At 41.7% G+C, this 21802-nt stretch overlaps 1 protein-coding gene across 1 annotated transcript; it reads right to left on the reverse strand.

Moving 5' to 3' along the window:
* Nucleotides 1-392: 392 nt before the first annotated feature.
* On the reverse strand, nucleotides 393-12281 carry LOC147428704 (receptor-like cytosolic serine/threonine-protein kinase RBK2). The gene is made up of 11 exons (XM_086497697.1): nucleotides 11379-12281; nucleotides 10217-10311; nucleotides 9750-9868; nucleotides 9523-9671; nucleotides 2510-3055; nucleotides 2163-2417; nucleotides 1931-2088; nucleotides 1666-1745; nucleotides 1341-1464; nucleotides 1030-1179; nucleotides 393-672 (listed from the first exon to the last, which is right to left on the reverse strand). Exons 1-11 carry the CDS (start codon nucleotides 11593-11595, stop codon nucleotides 505-507), a joined length of 2061 nt encoding a protein of 686 aa, XP_086353823.1. The 5' UTR covers nucleotides 11596-12281; the 3' UTR covers nucleotides 393-504.
* Between the last annotated feature and the right edge of the window lie 9521 nt (nucleotides 12282-21802).

Raw genomic sequence — 21802 nt, forward strand, 5'->3', positions numbered from 1 at the left:
TGCGTCGCGTTGACCCCTTGAACCCACGACCTCCCCTCCACAACCTCTAGCTCTAACCACCCGCATTGCCACGCGCTACTGAAAGCAATGCACCTTTGCACGATTAAAAACCCACCCCACAATCTAACAACAGCTTCACCAGCTATTTATTACATTTTGTTGCATGGCAAATCATTGAGCACGAGTTTGTAATTTCAAAAACTCTTTGGTAGTTTGAAAAGCTGTACAAAAAAAATGTTGTAGGGAGTAGCTTAAACTCAGTAGAGTTTTTGTGCGGTTTTCGCCTCGACTTCTGGAACTGTTTACCAAAATTTGTGTACCAGGAACTATGTAACAAAATGTTCCTCACAGTATGTTTTAACCATGTAAAATCTGTGTAAATGAGCTGGATGTAGATTTACAAAAGAATAAGATTTTGTGTGTGTGTGTGTGTGTGAGAGAGAGAGAGAGAGAGAGAGAGAGAGAGAGAGATTAGGGTGGAAGCTGGTGTACATAGTGCAAGTATCAAAACTGTAGGGCAATTTCTCGGTGGCGGCGCATGTCATCTTGATAGTGGGTAGAGCTGTAGTCATTGTCAAAGATAAGATCTTGGAGACAAAATGACTGAGAAGATAAGACACTCAAAGAATCAGCCCCATCTGTGTTCATTTCATCTGTCAACAGCTGCACAACCTGGCACGAACAAACGAACGGCCAAAAGCATTGAAAGGCCTTTTACAAGAGCAACAGTGAAAAAATCATGCGCACAAGCATGGAGCCGCATAATCTGCACTTGCACATAAGCAGATACAACAGAGGGATACATGGTATGCATGTCAAATATAAAGAGGTTACAGATGGCATCATATGCATACTCATATTTATCTTGATGAATCCAGGGAAAAACTCAAATTCATCTATGAAGAAAAGCACAAGTTGCATACTAATCATAATCCACAAGATAAGAAACCCGCAGGCTTTTTTCGAGTATATATTGCATAACATCTTCATTGCATGCATAGGCATCTAAACTATTGAAGCAAGACTGACCTGACCGATGCTGGGACGACACTGCGCAGACTGCTGAACGCAAAGGGCTGCTGCCATCATCAAACTTTGCAACTCCTGGTGATCATAATCGCCACCTAATCGAGCATCAACCAGCTTCTCCCCATTCATACTTTCCAAAAATGGCCTTGCCTGTCAACAAATGTCAACTTACACAAGTGATTGCACATCCAGATATTTTTATGCAATTCTATTTGCAAAAGCAAAAAAGCAAAATCATGCCGCTTATGCATGGAAGTGAAGCACCTATGTGCATGTAAGGCCATGAAAAACTAATGAATTAAACATCATACCCACATCACCACGCCTTCAATGGGCTTGCGCCCTGTAATCAGCTCCAGAAGCAGAACTCCAAATGCAAACACGTCTGTTTTCTCATCAAAAATTCCATGCATAAAATACTCGGGTGCAAGGTACCTGATCAAAGCATGCCAAACCCTTCTTAACAACGCTCATAACTATTCATTTGTGAACTGAACTGTCCGTACAGTCAGAGCTCAACTTTAAAAAATGCCTGAGTTTGGCAACCTTTTCACAGAGGGCAATTTCTTTTGGCAAAACTCATGCTTGTTAAGATACCATCCGTCATCAGATGGGGAGCTTCATCAAATAACTTACCCAAAGGTTCCCTCAATAGGAGTTGTTATGTGAATGGATCCTTGATTAGGTAACCATTTAGCAAGTCCAAAATCAGAAATCTGTGAACAAAAAAATAGTACCTCTAGGTCAACCAGGTGTGATGTTGCTATGAATCTTTGTAATGAATACACAAGCTAGAATTTGTCTCCATCCATATATTGATGAGGTAAACTTCAAGTACTTCAAATCCCACGGACAGCATGATACAGTGACAATACTTGTTGTTTGCTCACCAAATACAAACCTGAGGCTCGTAGTCTGAACCCAATAAGATGTTCGAGGCCTTTATATCCCGGTGGATGATACGACGTTGACCACCCAAATGAAGATAATTTAAACCCCGTGCTGTGCCCACCGCTATTCTGTATCGAACTGCCCACTTCAGTGTTGGTAGTTTTGCACCTGTCAATTTGATGTCCTTCAAAATCCATAGAAACACTGAAGTGCAATTAAGTAGAGGTGCTACAACACCTTACCATGAAGCCATGAAGCCAGGCTTCCATGCCGCACAAACTGAAAAACCAGATGCAATCCCTTCTCGATACAAAATCCAATCAAAGGTGTAATATTTGGATGTGAAATATGGCAAATAATTCCAAGCTCTGTTAAGAAGTCCGCAATTTTTTGCTCCTCTGTAACACCTTTAATGAGTCGTTTGACTGCAATAAACTGGCCCTCCGGAAGTAGCCCCTTGTAAACCTCTGAGTGCCCACCCTTTCCTACTAGGTTGCCTGCTTTATCAACAACACATCTTCAGCCATAAAACACACTCCTCAAATTCATGACAAGTGGGTGTATAATGAGCCATGGTTAAGCCAATGACCTGGACTAAAAGTATTGGTCGCCCTAGATATGTCGTCATACGTAAAAATCTTACAAGAACGTTCAGCCAAAGCAATGGATGTGCTTGAAGAACTGCCTCTTCTAAGAGGCTTTGCAACCCAAAGACTGTGCATATATAATTTAAATGAGTTCCCTAAGGACTTGCAATGAGTATATATGAGGGCTCGTCTGGATTGTCGAGAAGCTGGAAAGGTAAGCGAACGGGATACTTTTCCACGTCCCTTCCAAATGCTGAAGCACCTGTTGGACCTTCCATGATGTAAAATGTCATCCTGATCACCAATGGAGGAGGTAGACGATGGGATTAGGGCTCTCCTGGATAAAGAGCGCGTCAGAACAGAGGAATCACTTGAACCGGGGCTGTCATCTGAATCATAGAAAGCATCTGAACTGTCTAAAACTCTTTCTGGTGATAATGTTCTTGAACTTTCTGGCCATATCTTACTACTGCATGTGTTGAAGGCATTATCAAGATTGCAGAGACTTTCTTTACATGCCACTGCCAATTTCGGAGTGGGAGGTTCATCTGCAAAAAGGTTGAACAGAGCACTTTAAAACGTCCATGCCACCAGAGCCCATAGTCATGCATCAGCATATTGATAAAATAACATACAGGATGTTGGATTCAATCAACAGAATATTGACCCGATGTTAACAAAGTAAGGGTGCAATGAGGAATCACTGAGGCCTCATTTCCATAAATAGATGTACAACTACACTTATAACCAGAAACATACTCCACATCCACACACACACACACATTTTTCTTCTTTATCTTGATTTAATATACAAGTGGGACTGAGAGGCTCCGAGAACTAGAAACAATCAAAGAAAATCCTGTAAGCTTTCAAGAGCGATGTCTCCCACATCATAAGCAAAGTGTAGTGCTTGTCCAAGCAAAAACGTGAAGTATGGGAAAGGGTCAATTTCCAATGCATGAAACATCTGAGAGTTACGTTGGTGCCATTTGGTCCACATAACCCAAAATCTGACCCAACTGAAGAAGACCTCAAACGGAGACTGTGGCGGTTGGAGGACTCCAAACATCCAAAACCATCTGTGAAAGATTCCGGATGGGAAACGAAGGCGTAGAGGAGAGGACACTTGCCTGTTGAAAGCCCAGGAGCAGCGGCAATCCCAAAGTAAATGCACAACCCCATGACGTCGGACACAACGAGAGGAGGCAATGCGTCATACATGCAACAAAGTACCAACTGGCAGAGCACCCACCATGCATCGCTATAAGAAAATGCGCTCTTTGAGAGGTAGGTGACTCTTTCATATGCGATACAACATTCTTTGCCACCACATCTGAGACTTGGAGAGTGACCATAGCTGATTTCCATAAGACACAATCCATGCATCCGATTGCAGCAAAGCATAAACTGATACAGCCTATATGCAGTCCATCCTAGTATGGGTGAGTTGCCAATCAAAAAGCCAAGAGTCCCCTAGTAGGGAGTACCCGGCTGGGAAAAATGGAAAAAAAAAACCGAATCAAGCCAGATCCGGTGTCGGGCGTAGAAGTAGGCAGAGAGCAGAGGAGAAGTAAAGCTCGAGCGAGTGAGTAGAGAGAAGCCAGTGCAGGCACAGGGTCGAGGAGCTGCAAGGAGGAGCGAGGGGAGACAGCGGTTGCCTGCCCTGCTCCATGCAAGCAAGCAGTAAATGTTTATATTTTTTATTTTAAAGCGATTGCATTCTGTAGCAGCTTCGCCTGCATGCTAGAGTGACGGGTGCGAGATCAAATCCCCAGTTTTACCTTTTAGAGGTAGAGGGTACGAATGTATGATTGGCATTGGGAGGTAAGCCTTAAGAGGGAGGGCAGAATCTCCTAAACAAATGAATATCATATAGAGCCAGCCAGTAGGGAAACATCGACAAGTAACTGTTGAATGTGCTGCCACAAATGCCGATAATAAGGTCCGAGCTCATAACGAAGAGCGGCAGCAGAAAAAGAAAGAACATGTCCTAAGTCATCCACCACTTGATCAACTTGGCAAATCCCTTTCTGCGAGAGGAAGTATGCTTGTCGAGCAGAGCGCTGAACTAGAGTAAGAGAAAATGCTTTACTCCAATGGATACTCTCTAACCGAAGTGAGTTACCTTGTAGGAAGTAACAGCCTTCCAATCGGCAACAAGAGATGAAGTGAAGGGACATCCCGGAATATGGCCGTCAAGCTGTCTAAAGATGACATCCCAATACGAGGGGTGCCAGTGACCAAGGAAGGCCTAACAATACCGTTGCATAAATGTGAAACCATGATCGTCCAAGGCTGTTTCTGATCCACCAAAAGAAGCAAGGGCATAGCTTTCCGGGCCAACACATGCCGACGTAAATCTAAAATGTTAATCCCTCCCAATCGCTTAGGTGTGCATAACTTATCCATGGATAAAAACCACAACCCCTTCTTGTGGGAGGATGTACACCAGAAATGCTCCAGCATACAAGACAAAGAGACCCAAGGCGCCGCTGATGCCAACATAAGAGCGGTAAATAGAATTGCACATAAGCCATCATAATGCATTGGACTATTCTTAGACGCACATGCAATGGCCACGTTGATAGTTTCCAATAGCTAAGCTTTAAATGCAATCTTTGGAGTACCCAGTCGAGTTTCTGCGCCGCTGACACATTCCAGCCAATCAGATATCCCAGGTGGTATACTATGGCCTAAGGGGGAACAATTTCCCTGGCCATAGAAGCTTGTTCCAATCAAATTCATTCGGAGGCAGCAACTTGAATTTACAAAAATTAACATGCAATCCAATTGCCAAACCAAATAAATGCAGAGCTTGCATAATCTGTGTACATCCTCCTTGGCATTTCTGGCATGAAAAGAGAGTCATCAATATAGGCTTGTCCTATAAATGCTTCCCAGAAGGTAGAGCCAGACCATACAAACGGTCAGAGGAACTGAGGGCCTCAAGATGTAACAGCAAGGGGTGCGAAGCAATTGCATAAAGCAAAGCACTAAGAGGACAACCTTGTCTGACCGAACGCCCCAGAGCCAAAGCAATTGTGAGAGAACCACCCAACAAACCCACGGAGGTGCTCTGAGCATACGGAAGAAAGACCACCTGTGAGATTTTCGGTCCAAAACCTAGCCTTTGCATTGTTTCTGCAATATAATCCCCAAACATAGTATCAAAGGCCTTTTCAATGTCAACTTGCATGACCAGTACGTATTGCTGATTGTGCATTTTCCATGCCAATAATGACATTCGCTAGATTGTCAGTAATGTGCCCACTCCCGACGAGGTATGAAACTGTACTAGGATTATGAAGTCCGTAATCGTTAATACGGTTTGACTACCATTTTGGCCATCAATTCCACCGGCATAAGAGTGATCAATCGCCAGTGAGAAAACTGGTCACAAAAAGCATGCTTTTGGCAATAGCTTGAGCAGCCCTTCCTTCCAAGAAAGGGGGACATCCTGCTTGTCCCAAGCCGTATTCATCATTACCAATAATGGTTGCTTGAGGTGATCCCAAAACGACAAGAAAAATTCAGTCATAAGCCCATCCTAGCCAAGAGATTTCCATCTACCTAAGTCCCGCAAACTCGCATGCAATTCTGCCTCAGTGAATGCAACTTCCAAACTATGTACAAAAATGATAGGAGCAACAAGCGACAGAAAAAGACTACGTGTCTGTCTGGTTTCTTGAGTAAGAGGGGGTGGGGCTTCTATAACAAATTGCTGATGTGTCGACCTACTGAAGAACGGAGCTACCGACCGAGGGGCCTAAACCCTAGAAGAAGCAGAAGCAGAAGCAGCAACAGATTTCCGAAAATTGCGTTGGCATGATGACGTGGCAGGCTGTACAGATTTTCGTGTTTTGCCCTACCTGATGAAAGTGGCAGGCTGTACGGATTTCCATAAATTACGCTGGCAGCTTTTGGCTTTGCTTTTTGGACCAGAAGCTTTTGAGTTTTGAAGGCTTTGGTATGTAATTTTAGTGTATCAAGATACCCGTGGCAGATCAGTACGGTCTGGGTGTGATGGCTAATTTTACTACGCCGGAATATTAAGAGTTCCGATCTGGACGAGAGAAAAAGCTAACTCCTTGATCAAAAGAGCCGAAAGGAGAAGCTAACTCCTTAACAAAAAGAGCAAACTGATTGTCCCTCGGAATGTCCCTCGAAATGACCCTCAGAAATTTTTAAGCTAACTTGAGTTGTTTTGCAGATATGTTGTAATTGCGGAGATGTAACAAACTGCTGACGTGTCGACCTACTGAAGAACGGAGCTACCGACCGAGGGGCCTAAACCCTAGCAGAAGCAGAAGCAGCAACAGATTTCTGAAAATTGTTTAGTTGCTAATGACGTGGCAGATTTTCGAAAATTGCACTGGCATGATGACGTGGCAAGCTGGACGGATTTTCGTAAATTACACTGGCACCTTTTGGCTTTGCTATTTAGACCAGAAGCTTTTGAGTTTTGAAGGCTTTTCACTGTAAGTGCTTTTCAGGCCAAGGGCCTTTAAATATGAGGTTAGGGCTCATTCTCTGGCATGCTTCCTGGAGAAGGTGCAGAGTCTGAAGTACCGGCTTGTACTGTGTTGATGCTATATAAAGAAATATCGAAAAGGACGCCAAGGTTTGGGGCCAATACTCTCTGGGATAGAATTCCACCACTCCGTGTCGCGTGTCATCTCTCTCTCTCACTTCAATTGTTAATGAAGTGCTAAAAGTCTGTTCAGTCTGTTCTTTTTTATTGGCACGTGATGCCTGTCTTGTGACAGCTTCAAAGATCTTCCCAAAGTGAGAAACCAAAGCATCTGTCACCTGCTGTGGGAAAGATGTCCATTCTCGAGAAGGAAGTTTGACTCTTTTGATGTCCTGAGATTAATGAGAATGATGCAAATGCTTGAAGAACTGTTTGGAGGCACAACCTTTATCAACAAAAGCATGTTGCCATGCACGAATCTGCCACTTAGCCAATTTCCTCTGATCATTATGCCATATAGTAGTGCGGCTGAAATCAATGTATTAAGTTCAGCCTCCGAAAGCAAGAAGGAATTGGCCCTATGCATTAATTGTTGACAGATATCCCTTGCCTGTTGAACATTGCCCCGCTGCTGAGACATATGGTGCTTGCCATGATCACTAACCACACACTGGACACGCATAACAAAGCGGAACCACGCAGCATCCATATCTATATGCATATGGGAGATTATATCCACAATCATATTACGGAAAACTTCATGCGTCACATATGCATTGTTGACATGCAAAAGTTGTTTCTTGGGCAAAGAGGAAAAATCCGGAGACGGGCCAAAATGTAGAGTCAAAACATACAGAAGCATGATCCGAAAGACATGAAGTAAAGTCAATCCTCATATCACACACAAAGGCATCATGCTGGTGTGCCTATGAAAGATATACTAGCGGTCAAGGCTAGCGCGGTAAGAGTAACAAACGTTGTGCTGGAAAGTGAATCCCAACTGTCCATCATGTAAAAGCGGCCACAAGTCTAATGCATTACAGAATGCATCCTATGATCCCATGTCAGACATTCTATACACAGCATGTGTGACTGGCCAATAGTAATGTCTGCTGGGTTTGGCGCATTGCTAAAGTCTCCGCAAAGAAATGCATCAAAGCACCAACAATACAAAGAGATATCACTCCAAAATCGTGCACGATCAGCAAAAGCTGTAAAAGCATATACTGAGTAATCCTTGTGAGAGTGCGCGTGTGCGGAAGCGAAAGAGAGAGAGAGAGAGAGAGAGAGAGAGAGAGAGAGAGAGAGAGATACAAAAACGCGGGTGTGGAAGAGGGGGCGATCAGCCCCCCTGGTATAATGTAATGTCAAACTATGTGAAATGGGTACCCCCCTAGTCCCATATATAGGAGTGCCCAAGGTGGGCGCCCAACTCAAGTGGACAGGCGGCCCCAAACTCAAGTGACCGAAAAAGGTACAACCTAGACTATGGGTGGCCAGCCCGGAGACACTAGCCGTACAAGGAAGTGACCTAGACCTGTGTGAAGCAACATAGTGGTGTAAATCTAACACCCCCTCTTAGCACCGAATGTTGAACGCACCGGATTCTACTCTCTCTCTCTCTCTCTCTCTCTCTCTCTCTCTCTCTCTCTCTCTCTCTCACGCGCGCGCACTCTCACACTCCTCCAATTTCAAAGACCTCCCATTAACAATACATTGAACAACCATCCATCTTCCATTTGGGTCATTGTAAGCAACAATTGGTTGTAAATCATGTCGAACAAGCATAAGCACTCCCTACTAATTGGCATTGTCTGCATAAGTCATCCAATATCCCGCAAAATAAGATGTCTGACCAACGAGAATGACGTTGACTATGCTCTTGAAGAACTACCACATCTGCCTTACATGTATGTACATAGTGCCAAGTTAGCCTCCACTTGTCATGATTGCATAACCCATGCACATTATATGAAATGCATTTCATATAACTATTGCATACTATGAGGTATGTACGAGCAAAAGAATTAAGGATTGGTGCCCATCAACATCCACATTTGTTGCAGAAACAACCGCAGATGCATCACAACAAGAGGTAGAAGAGAAAGCTTGAAGGTCATCCGGCAAGGAAACCACTTCCTTATACAAATACACCACCGTATCCCATGCCTCAACTAGAGACTTATTATCATTATAGGGAAGATGCAGTCTTGAACGGGGGCACATAAGTACGGGAAGAAACTGGAGTTCGAATCTTAACCGTCTTTTTGGAAACGATCCAAGCATCCCTCGTTCTGTCCTTGTCTTTGCCCTTTCCTATCTCTTTCTCTTTTTCTTTTGAAACTATGGAACGAGATGTTGTACACACACACACACACACACACACACACGCCTACATAAATGTACAGTTGTAGTTATAACCAGAAACACACTTTCACACGCGTACACGCCAACACTTTTTTTTTTGGTAGGAACACACACATACACAATGATAAATAGAACAAAGGACTTCTACAATGCCTGATTCTGGTGTTGTGAGTCAACCTTCACTGGCGAATGTGCATGTTCTCTGACTGGAAGTCGCTTTGAAATGGTTCTCTTTGTAGAACAGAACCTTATAGTCTTTCACGACCACTATCGAACACCCCACCAGCAGATGTCTGGATAAAAAGCTTCCTCTTCTTTGAGCAAGCCTGCAAGTAAATGTACAAAAGAAAAACCTCCTTAACAACTAGCCTCATCTGGTCCATGGGAAATCACAAGTGAAATACCTTATGGAATGATGGCCTGAAATTGTCACAACAAGCATGGTGGCATTCAAGGCTGAAACCTCCTCAACAATCATATTTTCTGTTGTGGTGTTACCGGCAAGCCTTATTTCCAAATTTACCTGGTGAAATAACTCTGCATCAGAGTACTATATGCATATATGTGCACGAACAAGGATGAAGGCAAGTTGATGAGCCTTTGCGTGTATGTGCGTGATTGTTATGTGTGAGCATGGAACTCTGTTTGCATGTGTGTGGGTGTGTGTGTGGGTGTGGGTGTGGGTGTGTGGGTGTGGGCGTGGGTGTGGGTGTGGGTGTGTGTGTGTGTGTGTGTGTGTGTGAGAGAGAGAGAGAGAGAGAAGAGTGCATGTGTGCACAAGTACTCTCAAGCATGCACATACACGTATGTAACAACATGCATGTGTTCCTACACATCTGGCGTCTACAATGAGAAAATAACATGAGCACACCTGCTTGGCGGCACATAGGTCATGTAAGGGCTTGAACTGAGGGTCAGTAACATTGGATTCGAAAGTACAACCCGCCAAAACCTCCTCTGTTTTATCTGTAATAACAATAGACACTTGTCAATTGATGTGCCCATCACTGAAAGCAAGTGACGCTGATCCGACTGGTGCAATCTTTATGCCCTTTGTCTGTAAAAACTGCTCCCTGAAGCTTTAAAAGTTTCTTGAATGCAGACATTGGAGTGCCACTTGAGATCGTCCTGTACATGTAAGCCCACAAACAGGTCGAGATCACAGACAAAAGACTTTAACCATTAACTCGTTGCGATGTTCTTTCCAAGGTAATAAAGGGACATGTATGACCTGCAACCATGCTCAACATAAACACGCATCCGACCTTGCTTCGAGAGGAATCGCATGAAAATTAAACAGGAGAGTCTTGCAAAGCATCCTAGAAAAGAGAGGGAGTTAAAGAAAAGGTGCTTTGAATGGCTGCAAACTTAGCACACAGCCTCGATCTGCAGCTCCTAGAGTCTAAAATACCCTGGCAGTCAATCAAACGACTATAACTAGAGACTTCCACCCCAATAAAGATGTCTGGAACCAGCCAACATGATGCAGGGCGTAATTGATTTGAGGTGAGTGCTTGTCAGCATGCATAGGCAATCTTCAAGGCATGCCCTCTCTGTGACTGATTTTTGGCACAATCCTTCAATTCAAGGAACCAGGCTCAGAGATGGAAAATTAAGCTCGATGGAACCAGCTATACCGAATTTGTTCACCTAAACTTATACAATCCTAAGGCACATGGTAAGTAGGGTATAGGTAGTAGCTAATACTGGTATAATAAGCATAAATGGCACGTCCAGATGTATAGTGCATCTTACATACGCAATTCAACAGACCCAGATAAAAATTTCTCAATACGAGCAATGATGAACACAAAACTGTAAATGAGCTCTTGCTCTGTGCGTGTGCATGCGCACACACACAGAGCACGTGCGTGCTTGCTCTGTGTGCACGCATGCACGTGCGTGCTTTTTTTAGGTGATGCAGGTGCAAGAAAAAGGGGGTAAGAAGGGTGGGGGGGGGGGGGGGGGGGGGGGGGGGGGGGGGACGGGGGATTTTTTATGGATGTCCTTATTCAAGCTAACAGAACACTTGCCAGCATTGTGCGACTGTATCGCCACAACCGAATCCCCAGGTCGTGCAGCCATATTGATAGTCCAGCAGAGAAGATCGAATGCTATTCTGTCGCCCTCAATACATGCTGGCATTGCCACAGCAATCACCTCTTGCACTAACAAGGCCTTCCCAGGCCCATGTCGATCCTGCAGAAATTGGTTCTGATTCTGGCATCTCTGTTTCCACCCGGTTAACATTTGAAAAGGGAACCTTGTTCTTGCTCAAGCAGATTCGCTGCTGCCTTTTGGTTACTGATGTACCTTGGAAAACCTCATTTGCAGAGGAAATCGTGTAGCTCAATTCTTTTATACGTTTCAGCTTTTCCGATCCTTCTGCTGGAAGCAAGGAGCCTCTAGAGGGTGTTCACTTTCACATTCAGCAAATGGCATCATGTGCGCAACCTTGAAAAGTTTTAAGGGTGCCCTTTACTGACACCATGAGCAACCGCTGCTCTGTGTCTTCTTTGGCTGGGCTGAAGGGGCCGGGGAAGGCGAAGAATGTACACGGAGCGCTACAGGAAACTGAGGTGATTAAACTTGAATTATTGAGCAACAAGCTGGTTTAGGTAGTTCAACGTTTTAGAACCCGCGTGCAAAAGCTACTCTCTGCTTCCCCCCCTGCCTCTTCGCCGGGGAACCACTTCAACAGATCTGCTACAGAAAGCAGGACTGCTGGCGTCTATCTTTCGAAGAGAGCGACTACTCTGCTTGCAAGAAAGCGGACTACTGCTGCAGATCGTGCGTAGCAAAAACACCCACGAATGTTTTCTGTAATTTGCGAGAATTTTTTCGCTGCAACGTGAAGGCAAAGGAGGCCGTAATCATGTGAAAAATGAGCGATGGGCGCCATCCGCAAGCCCCCACTTTCAAAACACAATGTGGCAAAAAGTAGCACAAGGAAAGACAGAATGTGTTTGCGTGGCATGCAAAGCTAAAGGAATAAGAAGTCATACACGTAATCTAGAGAAAGAGACCACAGACAGACAGAGAGAGAGAGAGAGAGAGAGAGCATCATTCTGTCTTTCTCATGTGTATAGAGAGCAGAGCGTGTGCGCATCATTCAATTTTGCCCTAACCTATAATGACTTCACAAGGAATATCGTCATCACAGTGGAGATAGAAATGACAACTACTTATAGGGAAATTTATAAAAATACCCTGTAATTTGTGGAAATTCCCAAAATACCTCTCAAATTTCAAAAATTCCCAATATACCCTTGTATCATTTTGGAATGGATTTGCCTCAATTTTTGCATAGTGTTATCTTTATGACAATGGAATTCTATCTTACACTATTTTGAACAAAACTATTCACTAATGAGCTCACATAGAGAGGCATCTCTATCTAAAAATGATGGACAATCTATTTAACATAATATGGTGGAGGGGAGTGCCCTTTATACCTGTCACAATCTCTGAGATGAAGGCTAAATGTCAAAAGTGAGAGAAGCTCATTTGCACTCGATAAAGAGAGAGAGAGAGAGAGAGAGAGAGAGAGAGAACGCCTTCGACGGCTAGCCGTACTCGTTTCATCTTATGTCCCAAAAATACAATTACAAATTCTAGTTTTATCACTTCTATTTAGGGAGAACCAATTTTCCTACGAACAGTTGCAAAAAAAATTGTTGTTAGAGAAATTTAAGGTTAATGAGGGATATTTTGGAGATTTTGCAAAAATTTAAGGTCTGGGAATTTTTTGTCAAATTTGAGGGGCATTTTGGAAATTTTGGAGAAAATTAAGGTCGTTTCTGGAATTTCTGTCAAATATGAGGGGTGTACTAGGGTAAAAATTCCCAAAATACGAGGGACATAGGGGCTCTACCTTTATTTTATTATGTAGAATCCTACACCACCTATGTAGTAGATATTTGAGAATATTACGATAAACAATGAAATCATGATAAATAAGAGAATTGACCACTAATTTAGAAAACATGTGTTAAGAAGGAAGTTCCAAATTTGGGTGGGCATCTATAGATGAGGCTTTGAATAAGTTCTACATGTTTGCCACTGTAGGTGGTACCTCCATCGAAGGCGATGGTAGTCTCACTTGTTATGGATCAATGGAAATAAAGCTCACTTGTGGCAAGGAAATGCAGAAAGGGATGCTTAGTATGGAGTACAATATAAGAAAAACTCATGTGCAATCTACTACTCAAATCCAAACAATGTGTGAGTGGTGACCTCTAAAATGAGTTTGCTTTAGGATGATGGTGATTAACCCTTGTCCGACATAGGGTGAAATGTCTCTTGTATACTTCCATTATCTCGAGCCTACAATTTTCTTAAGTGTCAATGCTCCATTCTCAAATAAATTTTGAGGCACAATTGAAATTTGACAGGTTCCATTGGGTATTAAACATGGGTTTGTACACACCCACACATTCACCTTAACCACTCTAAGTTACAGTCCCATTGGCTTAAAAGTAAAAAAAGACTCGTCAGATGCAAAAATGCCCTTTTTAAGCTCAATGTGTTTTTTTTTTTTAATTACAAAGGGTTGTAATTAGGGAGAAAAATGTACAAAAGATACAAAGGAGCATACCTCCATCCAATGGTTAGCATACCATAGACTAGGCTGACACAACAAAACAAACTAATTGTCGATATCATTGTAATTGGTTGTTGGCTAACTAATCACTTAGTATTACTTCATTTATGTGTACAACAAGGAAATTCAAAGCCCCCTCAATTCTACCTTCAATTTTTGTTACGATTTTGTCTGCCCTCTAGAGTGATTGACTTGGGACACATGGAAAATCACTGCGTTGGTGTGGTTTATCGAATTAAATGCATTTCGACACTAAAATTCATTACGACTTTCATATTTTCTATCCTCAGGCTACGATGCACTTATGAACATCCAATTTTCAGCAAATAAGTGATTGTTTTTTATCATTGTCTCTAAAATTCCTATTAGTCTCATTATATTTAACATTATGGCCTATTTACCATAATCCCCCACTTTTTTTATAGGCGTTATTGCATATGCAACAAAATTTGGCTTATAAGTGCACTAGATGCATCATCAATCATGACCAACACCATCCACAAAATTCCCAACATCTATCTCCCATGACAGAAATATTTCCATGTTGTGAGAAAAAAGTTAAAAGTAAAGGATGATGCCATAACTGCAAATTTTTACCACCAAAGTGCTTATAAAAGCAAAAAATCACTTGATTGTTGTTCCCTTAAGGGGTTTAAAGTCTATAAGCCCACGTGATATGTGCCTACAGGACAAGTTCTTGCATTGTGTAGAGGACAAGAATAAATGTGAAGCCTAGTCGGCTAAATAATTTGGAACCTACACCTTAATGACATTTCTAAGGTAGAGGCTAGGCAAGTATTTAAAGGGGGTAGATCTACATCCTTCTTGACACTACTCAAGCTAAGGCATCAAGGGGGGTTGTTGCAGGTGATGCCTATAAGGAAAAATTGGGGAAAAATCTAAACCTCTAGAGGAGAAGAGAGCAAGGGGATTTATCCCACGTGCAATGTATCCAAACCTCAGGTTTCTCAATGCAAGTCAAGTCATCTCAAGCATTGAAGGTCACTTGAATTGTACAAGTAAATTGTGCATGTTCTTATTTTTTGTTAACTATTTTTGCCTTAGGTTGTTTGATGTTTATTTTGACCCTCCATAGCTTCAACAAACATCACACATATCCTTGCACATTGCATATATTAAAAGCTATTCAAACACCGGTTTCTACGTGCACATTACAAATCTAAATTGCACAAGCAATGGGATCTTGTTAGATGGGTTCAAAATGAGAATGTGCAAGCATATGTTGATGGTGTTTTGAAATGCCAAATTCAATTCCAAGCCATTGAACATGTTAGCAGAAGGATGCTCAAAAGGAAGTTCATATTTAGCTTACATCCATAGCTAGGAGCAAATGTAGATATGTTCGATTCTCCTACTCTTGCCAAACCGATTTCTTTGGTAGATAACAATTAAAAGAAGAATGGTGGAAATTGACCATCCAATGGGTTTCAAGCTACTAATAAGGAAAGAAAGATCCAAATTTCTTCTAATTCTGACAAGTCTAGAGCTTTCAAGAATCCATTTCTCCAAAAAAGAGACCACCCAACCAAACCAAGCAACCACAATGATTCCTAGTCAATCAATCTTCAATGATTCTCAAATGTCAACCACATGCCCAAACCCAACGAGATTTTAAAAAAATTAAGCATTATAAATGTCAATCACTTTGGTCATTTTGTAGATAAGTGTCCAAATTCAAAGTGCGACAACAAAACCCATAACATCTCACAACAAAAACAACCATCGTGGTAACAATTTTCAATCTAATACAACCAACACAATAGAGCAAGCACGAGGAGTCCACCTTAAAATATGTAAGTATAGCACATGAGTTCACATAGAAGGCTTTTTTATATTTCATAGAGTTACAAAATTACATGTACAAGAGGGGATGAAAAAATGAAAATTTTGAACAAGCTATAGGTTTATGAAAGAAAAGGGGTCGTTTAAATTGCAAGCAGTTGAGCATGTTAGCAAGAGGAAGCTCAAAAGGATGTTCATATCTAGTTTAGCTCCATAACTAGAGGCAAATGAGGATATGCTCAATTCTCCTACTCTTGAAAAAGTAAATCTACAGATTTATGAAAGAAAAGGGGTTCTTTAATTCATGGGGTGAAGTTGTGTGTAAAGGGTCTTTATAAATACCTCTTGAAGGCATGTGCTATAGATACTTCTGAAAGGTGGAGTTCAAATGAAGATACCTTGCAGATAGAAGCTAACTTTGGAGAAGCAATTGTCATAAAATGTAATATCTAACTTTACCAAATGATTTTCTCATATTAAACTGATCATTTAATATGGGAAGATAAAAGGGGAACAAGAGTTAGGATATAGATATGTGCTTCTAGACCTATCTCAACAGGGAACCAAAAGGAGAAATGGTTGCATCTCAATAGGGATCCAAAAGGAGACGGTCTACCAAAGAGCAATGTGCAATAAGTGCTTCTAGATTTACCTCAGCAAGGGACCAAGAGGAGAGATGCTTACATCTCGATAGAGGTCCAAAAGGAGGTAGTCTATCAAAGAGAAACGTGCATCTAATGGAGCTTAAAAGACCTTAGGTTTACCTTCATTAAAGACCTCCAAAAGTTAGTGTTCAAAAGTCCTTTGACCTTAGGCAAGCTAGGGCTGACCCTGAGGTGAGAATCATACCCAAGCATGAGGTGCTTGTCGGCTGCTAAGTGTTTGTAGGAACCTTGCCCAAAAGCTTGAGGTGCTTCTCACATGCTTAAATGACTAAGGTTCCTGAAGTGTTAAATTCAAAGATAAACTCTCAAGAGGCATCAACGTTTCCATACTTGATTGACTAAGTGCTTGAAGTATTCAATTTAAACCAAATAGAAGCATAAAAGACACATGTTCAAAAAATTATCCACATGTGGCCCTCATGATGTGCTTGAATCCTATTGGATAAGCTTTAAAGAGGTCCAATGAGAATTCAGATGCATAAAAATAAATAATTAAGCTCTTTCTCTCAAAGAAGAAAAAGAGGACACGTGTCCCGAATGATATAATTAAATATTAAGAGAGAGAGAGAGAGAGAGAGAGAGAGAGGTGGACCAAGCATGAGAGGGGAGTATACTCTCCCCCCCACACACACACATTCTCTCATTGTGTGGAGTGCAAAGTGCAAGAGCTCCATCTCCTTCTCCAAGCTTATTGAGAAGTGGAGAACCTACACCAACACTCTTGGCTATGGAATACAAATCCAACCAAAAGCCATGCTTCAATGCTTAAGCTTTCCATCTTCTTCATCTTCATTACTATGCTATTATGTTATTCTAAGCAAGAAGAGTGATGATAAGTGAGGAACTATTTCTTTTTCCAATGAATGACTCTTCTTCCTCTTTCCTACTTTTATTCCCCGCTAGCTCTCTCCACCTTCGAAGGTGTTTGAGGCCTTGGGACTGAGGCTTGGGATAATTAATGCTTTTTGCAAAGTTTATGTTATGCTCTTGATGCATGAAGCTTTCCATCTTCACAGCATCACCAAGGTCACAAGGAACACAAAGATTGTATTGTACTAAGGTTTTGAATTGCCAAAGGATACACTAAGTAAACACATAAGTATAATTAGCATGGCTGACAATAAACAAGAGAGTAGAATGAACATTGATAACTTTGATTTTACACATGAAGCTGCTAATGATGATGCCAATGATGATGTCCCCATGTTTATCAGTTATCTTATTACTAGGTTGCATCAAGCTATGGGCAACCCTACTTTGCAAGCTGAAGTTACCCAACAACTTCGTGCTTATGGGATTTCCCTTCCTCTCCAAGAGGAGAGAGAGTTTAGGAGGTCTATGATGGGACTCCCAAAAGAAGACTCTCTCCCATAAGAGAGGAGGAATCCAAAGATGAAAAAGAAGTGAATCCCTAAGTTTCTCTAAAGATGTGGCGCCATGAAGACGGCAGTCTAGACTATCGCCAACTCCTCCCAAGAGGAAACGGTCAATCCATAGTCCTTCTCCTTGTCACTCCGAAAGGAAAGAGACGAAACAAAGGAAGAAAAAAGCAAGAAAGAGGTCACCATCTTCTCCTTCTTCTTCACCTTCCTCCTCTTCTGACGAAAGCAATAGTTATTTTCTTAGAGAATACAAAAGGAGAGGACATCGCAAAACTTACCCAGCATGGCAAAGGTCTCAAAAGCTCAAGAAGTTCAAAGAGGGAGAAAAGAGTATCTCTTTTCTCACCTATGATGGCACCTTTGGTACCACAGACAAAGTATTGGCCTTCATTAAACAATTTGACGGCCTTTGGAGACGAGGGCTTCACGGAGTCCTCCAAGCTACACCAAGTAGCTATGCACTTCCAGAAATCTATTCGTCAATGGTGAGCTAGTCTTCGTGGCAATGGCGAGGCCTCAAAGACATGGAAAACTCTATGAGTTTCCATCATGAAGCAATTCCTTGCAAGCGATGTCAAGGACAAAGTGCTCACCAAATGGCGAAGTTTGAAGCTACTCTTCAACAAGTCTATTCACAAATATGTGGACAAGTTTTGGGGTTTACATCTCAAGGCTACTGTCTTCCAAAAGGTAGACTTTGCCAAGCAAAAGCAACATTTTGTGATGGATACCTGAAGAAATGGCCGAGTATGTCAACTCCCGACGGCCTGGTTCTATCACTGAAGTAATCCACCATACCATGGTTGCTTCCCGCATCAATTTCCAACAAGGGGCTAGATGTAACCCATGGAAAACAAAGACAAAAATGATGCAAAGGGAAAAACCAATGCGCAAAATTCTTCCCAAGGCACTTTCTACAACAAAACTACAACAACAATAGGTCCAAGGAGAAGGGAGTTTACAAAGGTAAAAGCAAACTCTCCCATGAAGAGATTGAAGCTTTTTGCAAGGGAAAAACCAATGCCCAAAATTCTTCCCAAGGCACTTTCTACAACAACAACTACAACAACAATAGGTCCAAGGAGAAGGGAGTTTACAAAGGTAAAAACAAACTCTCTCATGAAGAGCTTGAAGCTTTTCGCAAGGAACATAAAGTGTTTTAAGTGCCGGGAGCAAGGACATGGCTATCGTTCTTGCCCCAAGAAAAATGCTCGCAATCAGACTCCTAGGGCTTCCACCATCGAAGCTCCAAAAGAGGATGGTCATTGCAAAGGATAATCTCTCTCCTATGCTTGGGGAAAGGTAAGGGAGCATGATGCCTTCATCTTGTTTGACCCTGGCTCTACTCACAACTTCATATCAACAGAGTTGGCCACCAAGTTGGGCATTCAAGCTTTTGAGATGGGAGATATTGTAACGGCACATGAGGATGCTATCCTAGGGGCGCCATGGTTTGATTGCATAGCTGCCAACATGAAGTTCCCTGAAAGGAGAATCTATTTCACCTACAAGGAAAAGAGCATGTACATAGATGCTAATGATTCGGGAAGCACCATATGCCTAGTAAATACGCTTGCTTTCGATAAGTCAATGAAAAGCTCTATTCTTGCGCATATGATTTTTGTTAGAGAATGTGTAAATTATTTTAATGTTTTCACAAGTAGCAATAAGGGGAATCAAGAAGAATTAGAGTTGTTTAATTTTCTAAATGGATTCCAAGATGTTTTCATTGATGACATCCCTAGTGAGCTACCTCCAAAACGAGGGGATGATGACCATGCAATAGAGCTTCTACTAGGAAGCTCACCGCCTAATAAACCTCCTTATTGAGTTTCACAAGCTCAACAAGAGGAGATCATGAGGCAAGTGCATGAATTGGTGGAAAAAGGGATGGTGAGGCCTAGCTCCTCTCCATTTTGTTCACCATTACTTTTAGTGCAAAAGAAAGATGGAACATATCACATGTGTGTCGACTATAGAGCACTAAATAGGATCACTATAAAAAAAAATGATTTCCCGTGCTGCAGGTAGAAGATCTATTTAATAAGTTACAAGTTTTGGCTTGAAAAATGCTCCAGCCGCATTCAAACTCACGATGGAGAAAAATATTCAGGCCACTCAAATTCTCTTGAGAAGTACAAGTGACACCTCCAGGTAATCTTTCAAGTTGTGAGAGAGAATAAGCTTTTCATTAATCAGAAGAAAAGTGAATTTCTTCTACAAGAGATTCAATATTTAGGTCACATTATCTCTCAAGATGGTATCTGTATGGATCCATCAAAGTTGGAGGTAATAAAAGCATGGCATAATCCAAGGAATCTACATGAGCTAAGAAGATTTATTGGTATGTGTGCATGCTATAGACGCTTCATAGCAAAATTCTCTCAAATAGCATGACCATTGCATGACTTAACAAAGAAGAACGTTAAGTACTCATGGGCTGCTAAAGAACAAAATGCTTTTGACAAGCTCAAAGAGAAGCTTACCTCCCAACCAATCCTTATGCTTACGGATCTCTCAAATCCATTTGAGGTCCAATGTGATGCTTGTGGTGATTGCCTTGGAGCAGTTTTGCTTCAAGAAGGGCATGCCATAGCATATGAGAGCCGAAGGCTCAATACAGATGAACGGGTCTTGGGCATATACGAAAAAGAGATTTTAGTTGTTCTACATGCCCTAGACACATGGGAGCACTATCTCTTGGGGGCTCCATTCATCCTACGAATGGATCACAAAGCCTCAACAAATTCATGACGCAAACCAAGCTCTTTGACAAACAAATGAGGTGGGCAAAGTTTCTTTCGCAATTTAAATTTCATATTGCTCACATTGCTGGCAAGCACAATCAAGTGGTCGATGCACTTTTACAACGGCCAAGGGTAAATGTGGTGTCTATAGCAACTCACAATGATCTATCTTTTATGATAGATGAGTATGCTACTGACAAGACTTTAAGTAAGTAATTACAGCCTTTGCATGGGGGGGGGGGACCATTCACCTTGAAGGATGGTTATCTTTCAAATGGCAATAGGCTATGTGTTACTCACCAATACAATAAGAAAGTCATGTATGAATCCCATGCTTCTCCTTATGCGGGGCAAAGAGGGATTCCATAATCTACTCTTTGGGGAGTAGAAATGTATTTCTATTGGTGTACCATGAAAAGTAAACATACAAGAGTATGTTTCAAAATGCATGGTATACCAAAAATTGAAATTTGATCGAGGAAAGCAACTTGGATTGTTTCAGTCGATAGAATTAGCAAGAAAACACATTCTATGCCTGTCAAAAAGACTATTAAGGCACATCAAACAGCAACAGTTTTCAAGTATCATGGCTTGCCAAAATCCATAGTGTCGGACAAAGATCATAGAATGACCAGTAACTTCTAGAAGGGTCTCTTTGAGAATTTAGGAAGTAGATTAAATTTCTCTTTTGGCCTATCATCAACAAACGGATGACCAAAGTTAAATAACTAATCTAATGATTTTTGAATCTACTAAAAGCCTATGTCATGGAAGTAGATCGACGTTCTCAATGAGAGAAGTACCTACCTCTTATAGAGTATGTGTACAATGACATCGTACATACTTCTATGAGGAAAGCACCTTTCGAAGTTAAAGAGAGAAGATCCAAAAGTCCCTTACTACTTAAAGTACATGGGAAGATCTTCGCTGCTGATGAATGTAGCTGAGATTTACAAGAATCTTTTCCAAAGATTAAAAAGGTTATATCCATCTCACAACAAAGGCAAAAAGGGCTGTTGCTAATAAGCACAAAAGAGTCTTAGCCTTTAAGAAAAATGATTGGGTCTTATTGAAGTTTCTCAAGGCTCATCTAAGGCATACTACGGGTAAGAATCCTATGAGCCACCAAGAGTATTATGCTAAACTAGCAAAAAGGTACTATGGTCCTTTCTTTTAACATTCTTAAGCCAATCAAAATGAGATGGCTTATTAGTTAAAGTTTTCCAACCATTGGCTCATTCACAATGCTAACCATGT

The sequence above is a fragment of the Adiantum capillus-veneris genome, chromosome 23 (assembly GCF_014529385.1).
Source record: "Adiantum capillus-veneris isolate H3 chromosome 23, ASM1452938v2, whole genome shotgun sequence".
Classification (NCBI taxonomy): domain Eukaryota; kingdom Viridiplantae; phylum Streptophyta; class Polypodiopsida; order Polypodiales; family Pteridaceae; genus Adiantum; species Adiantum capillus-veneris.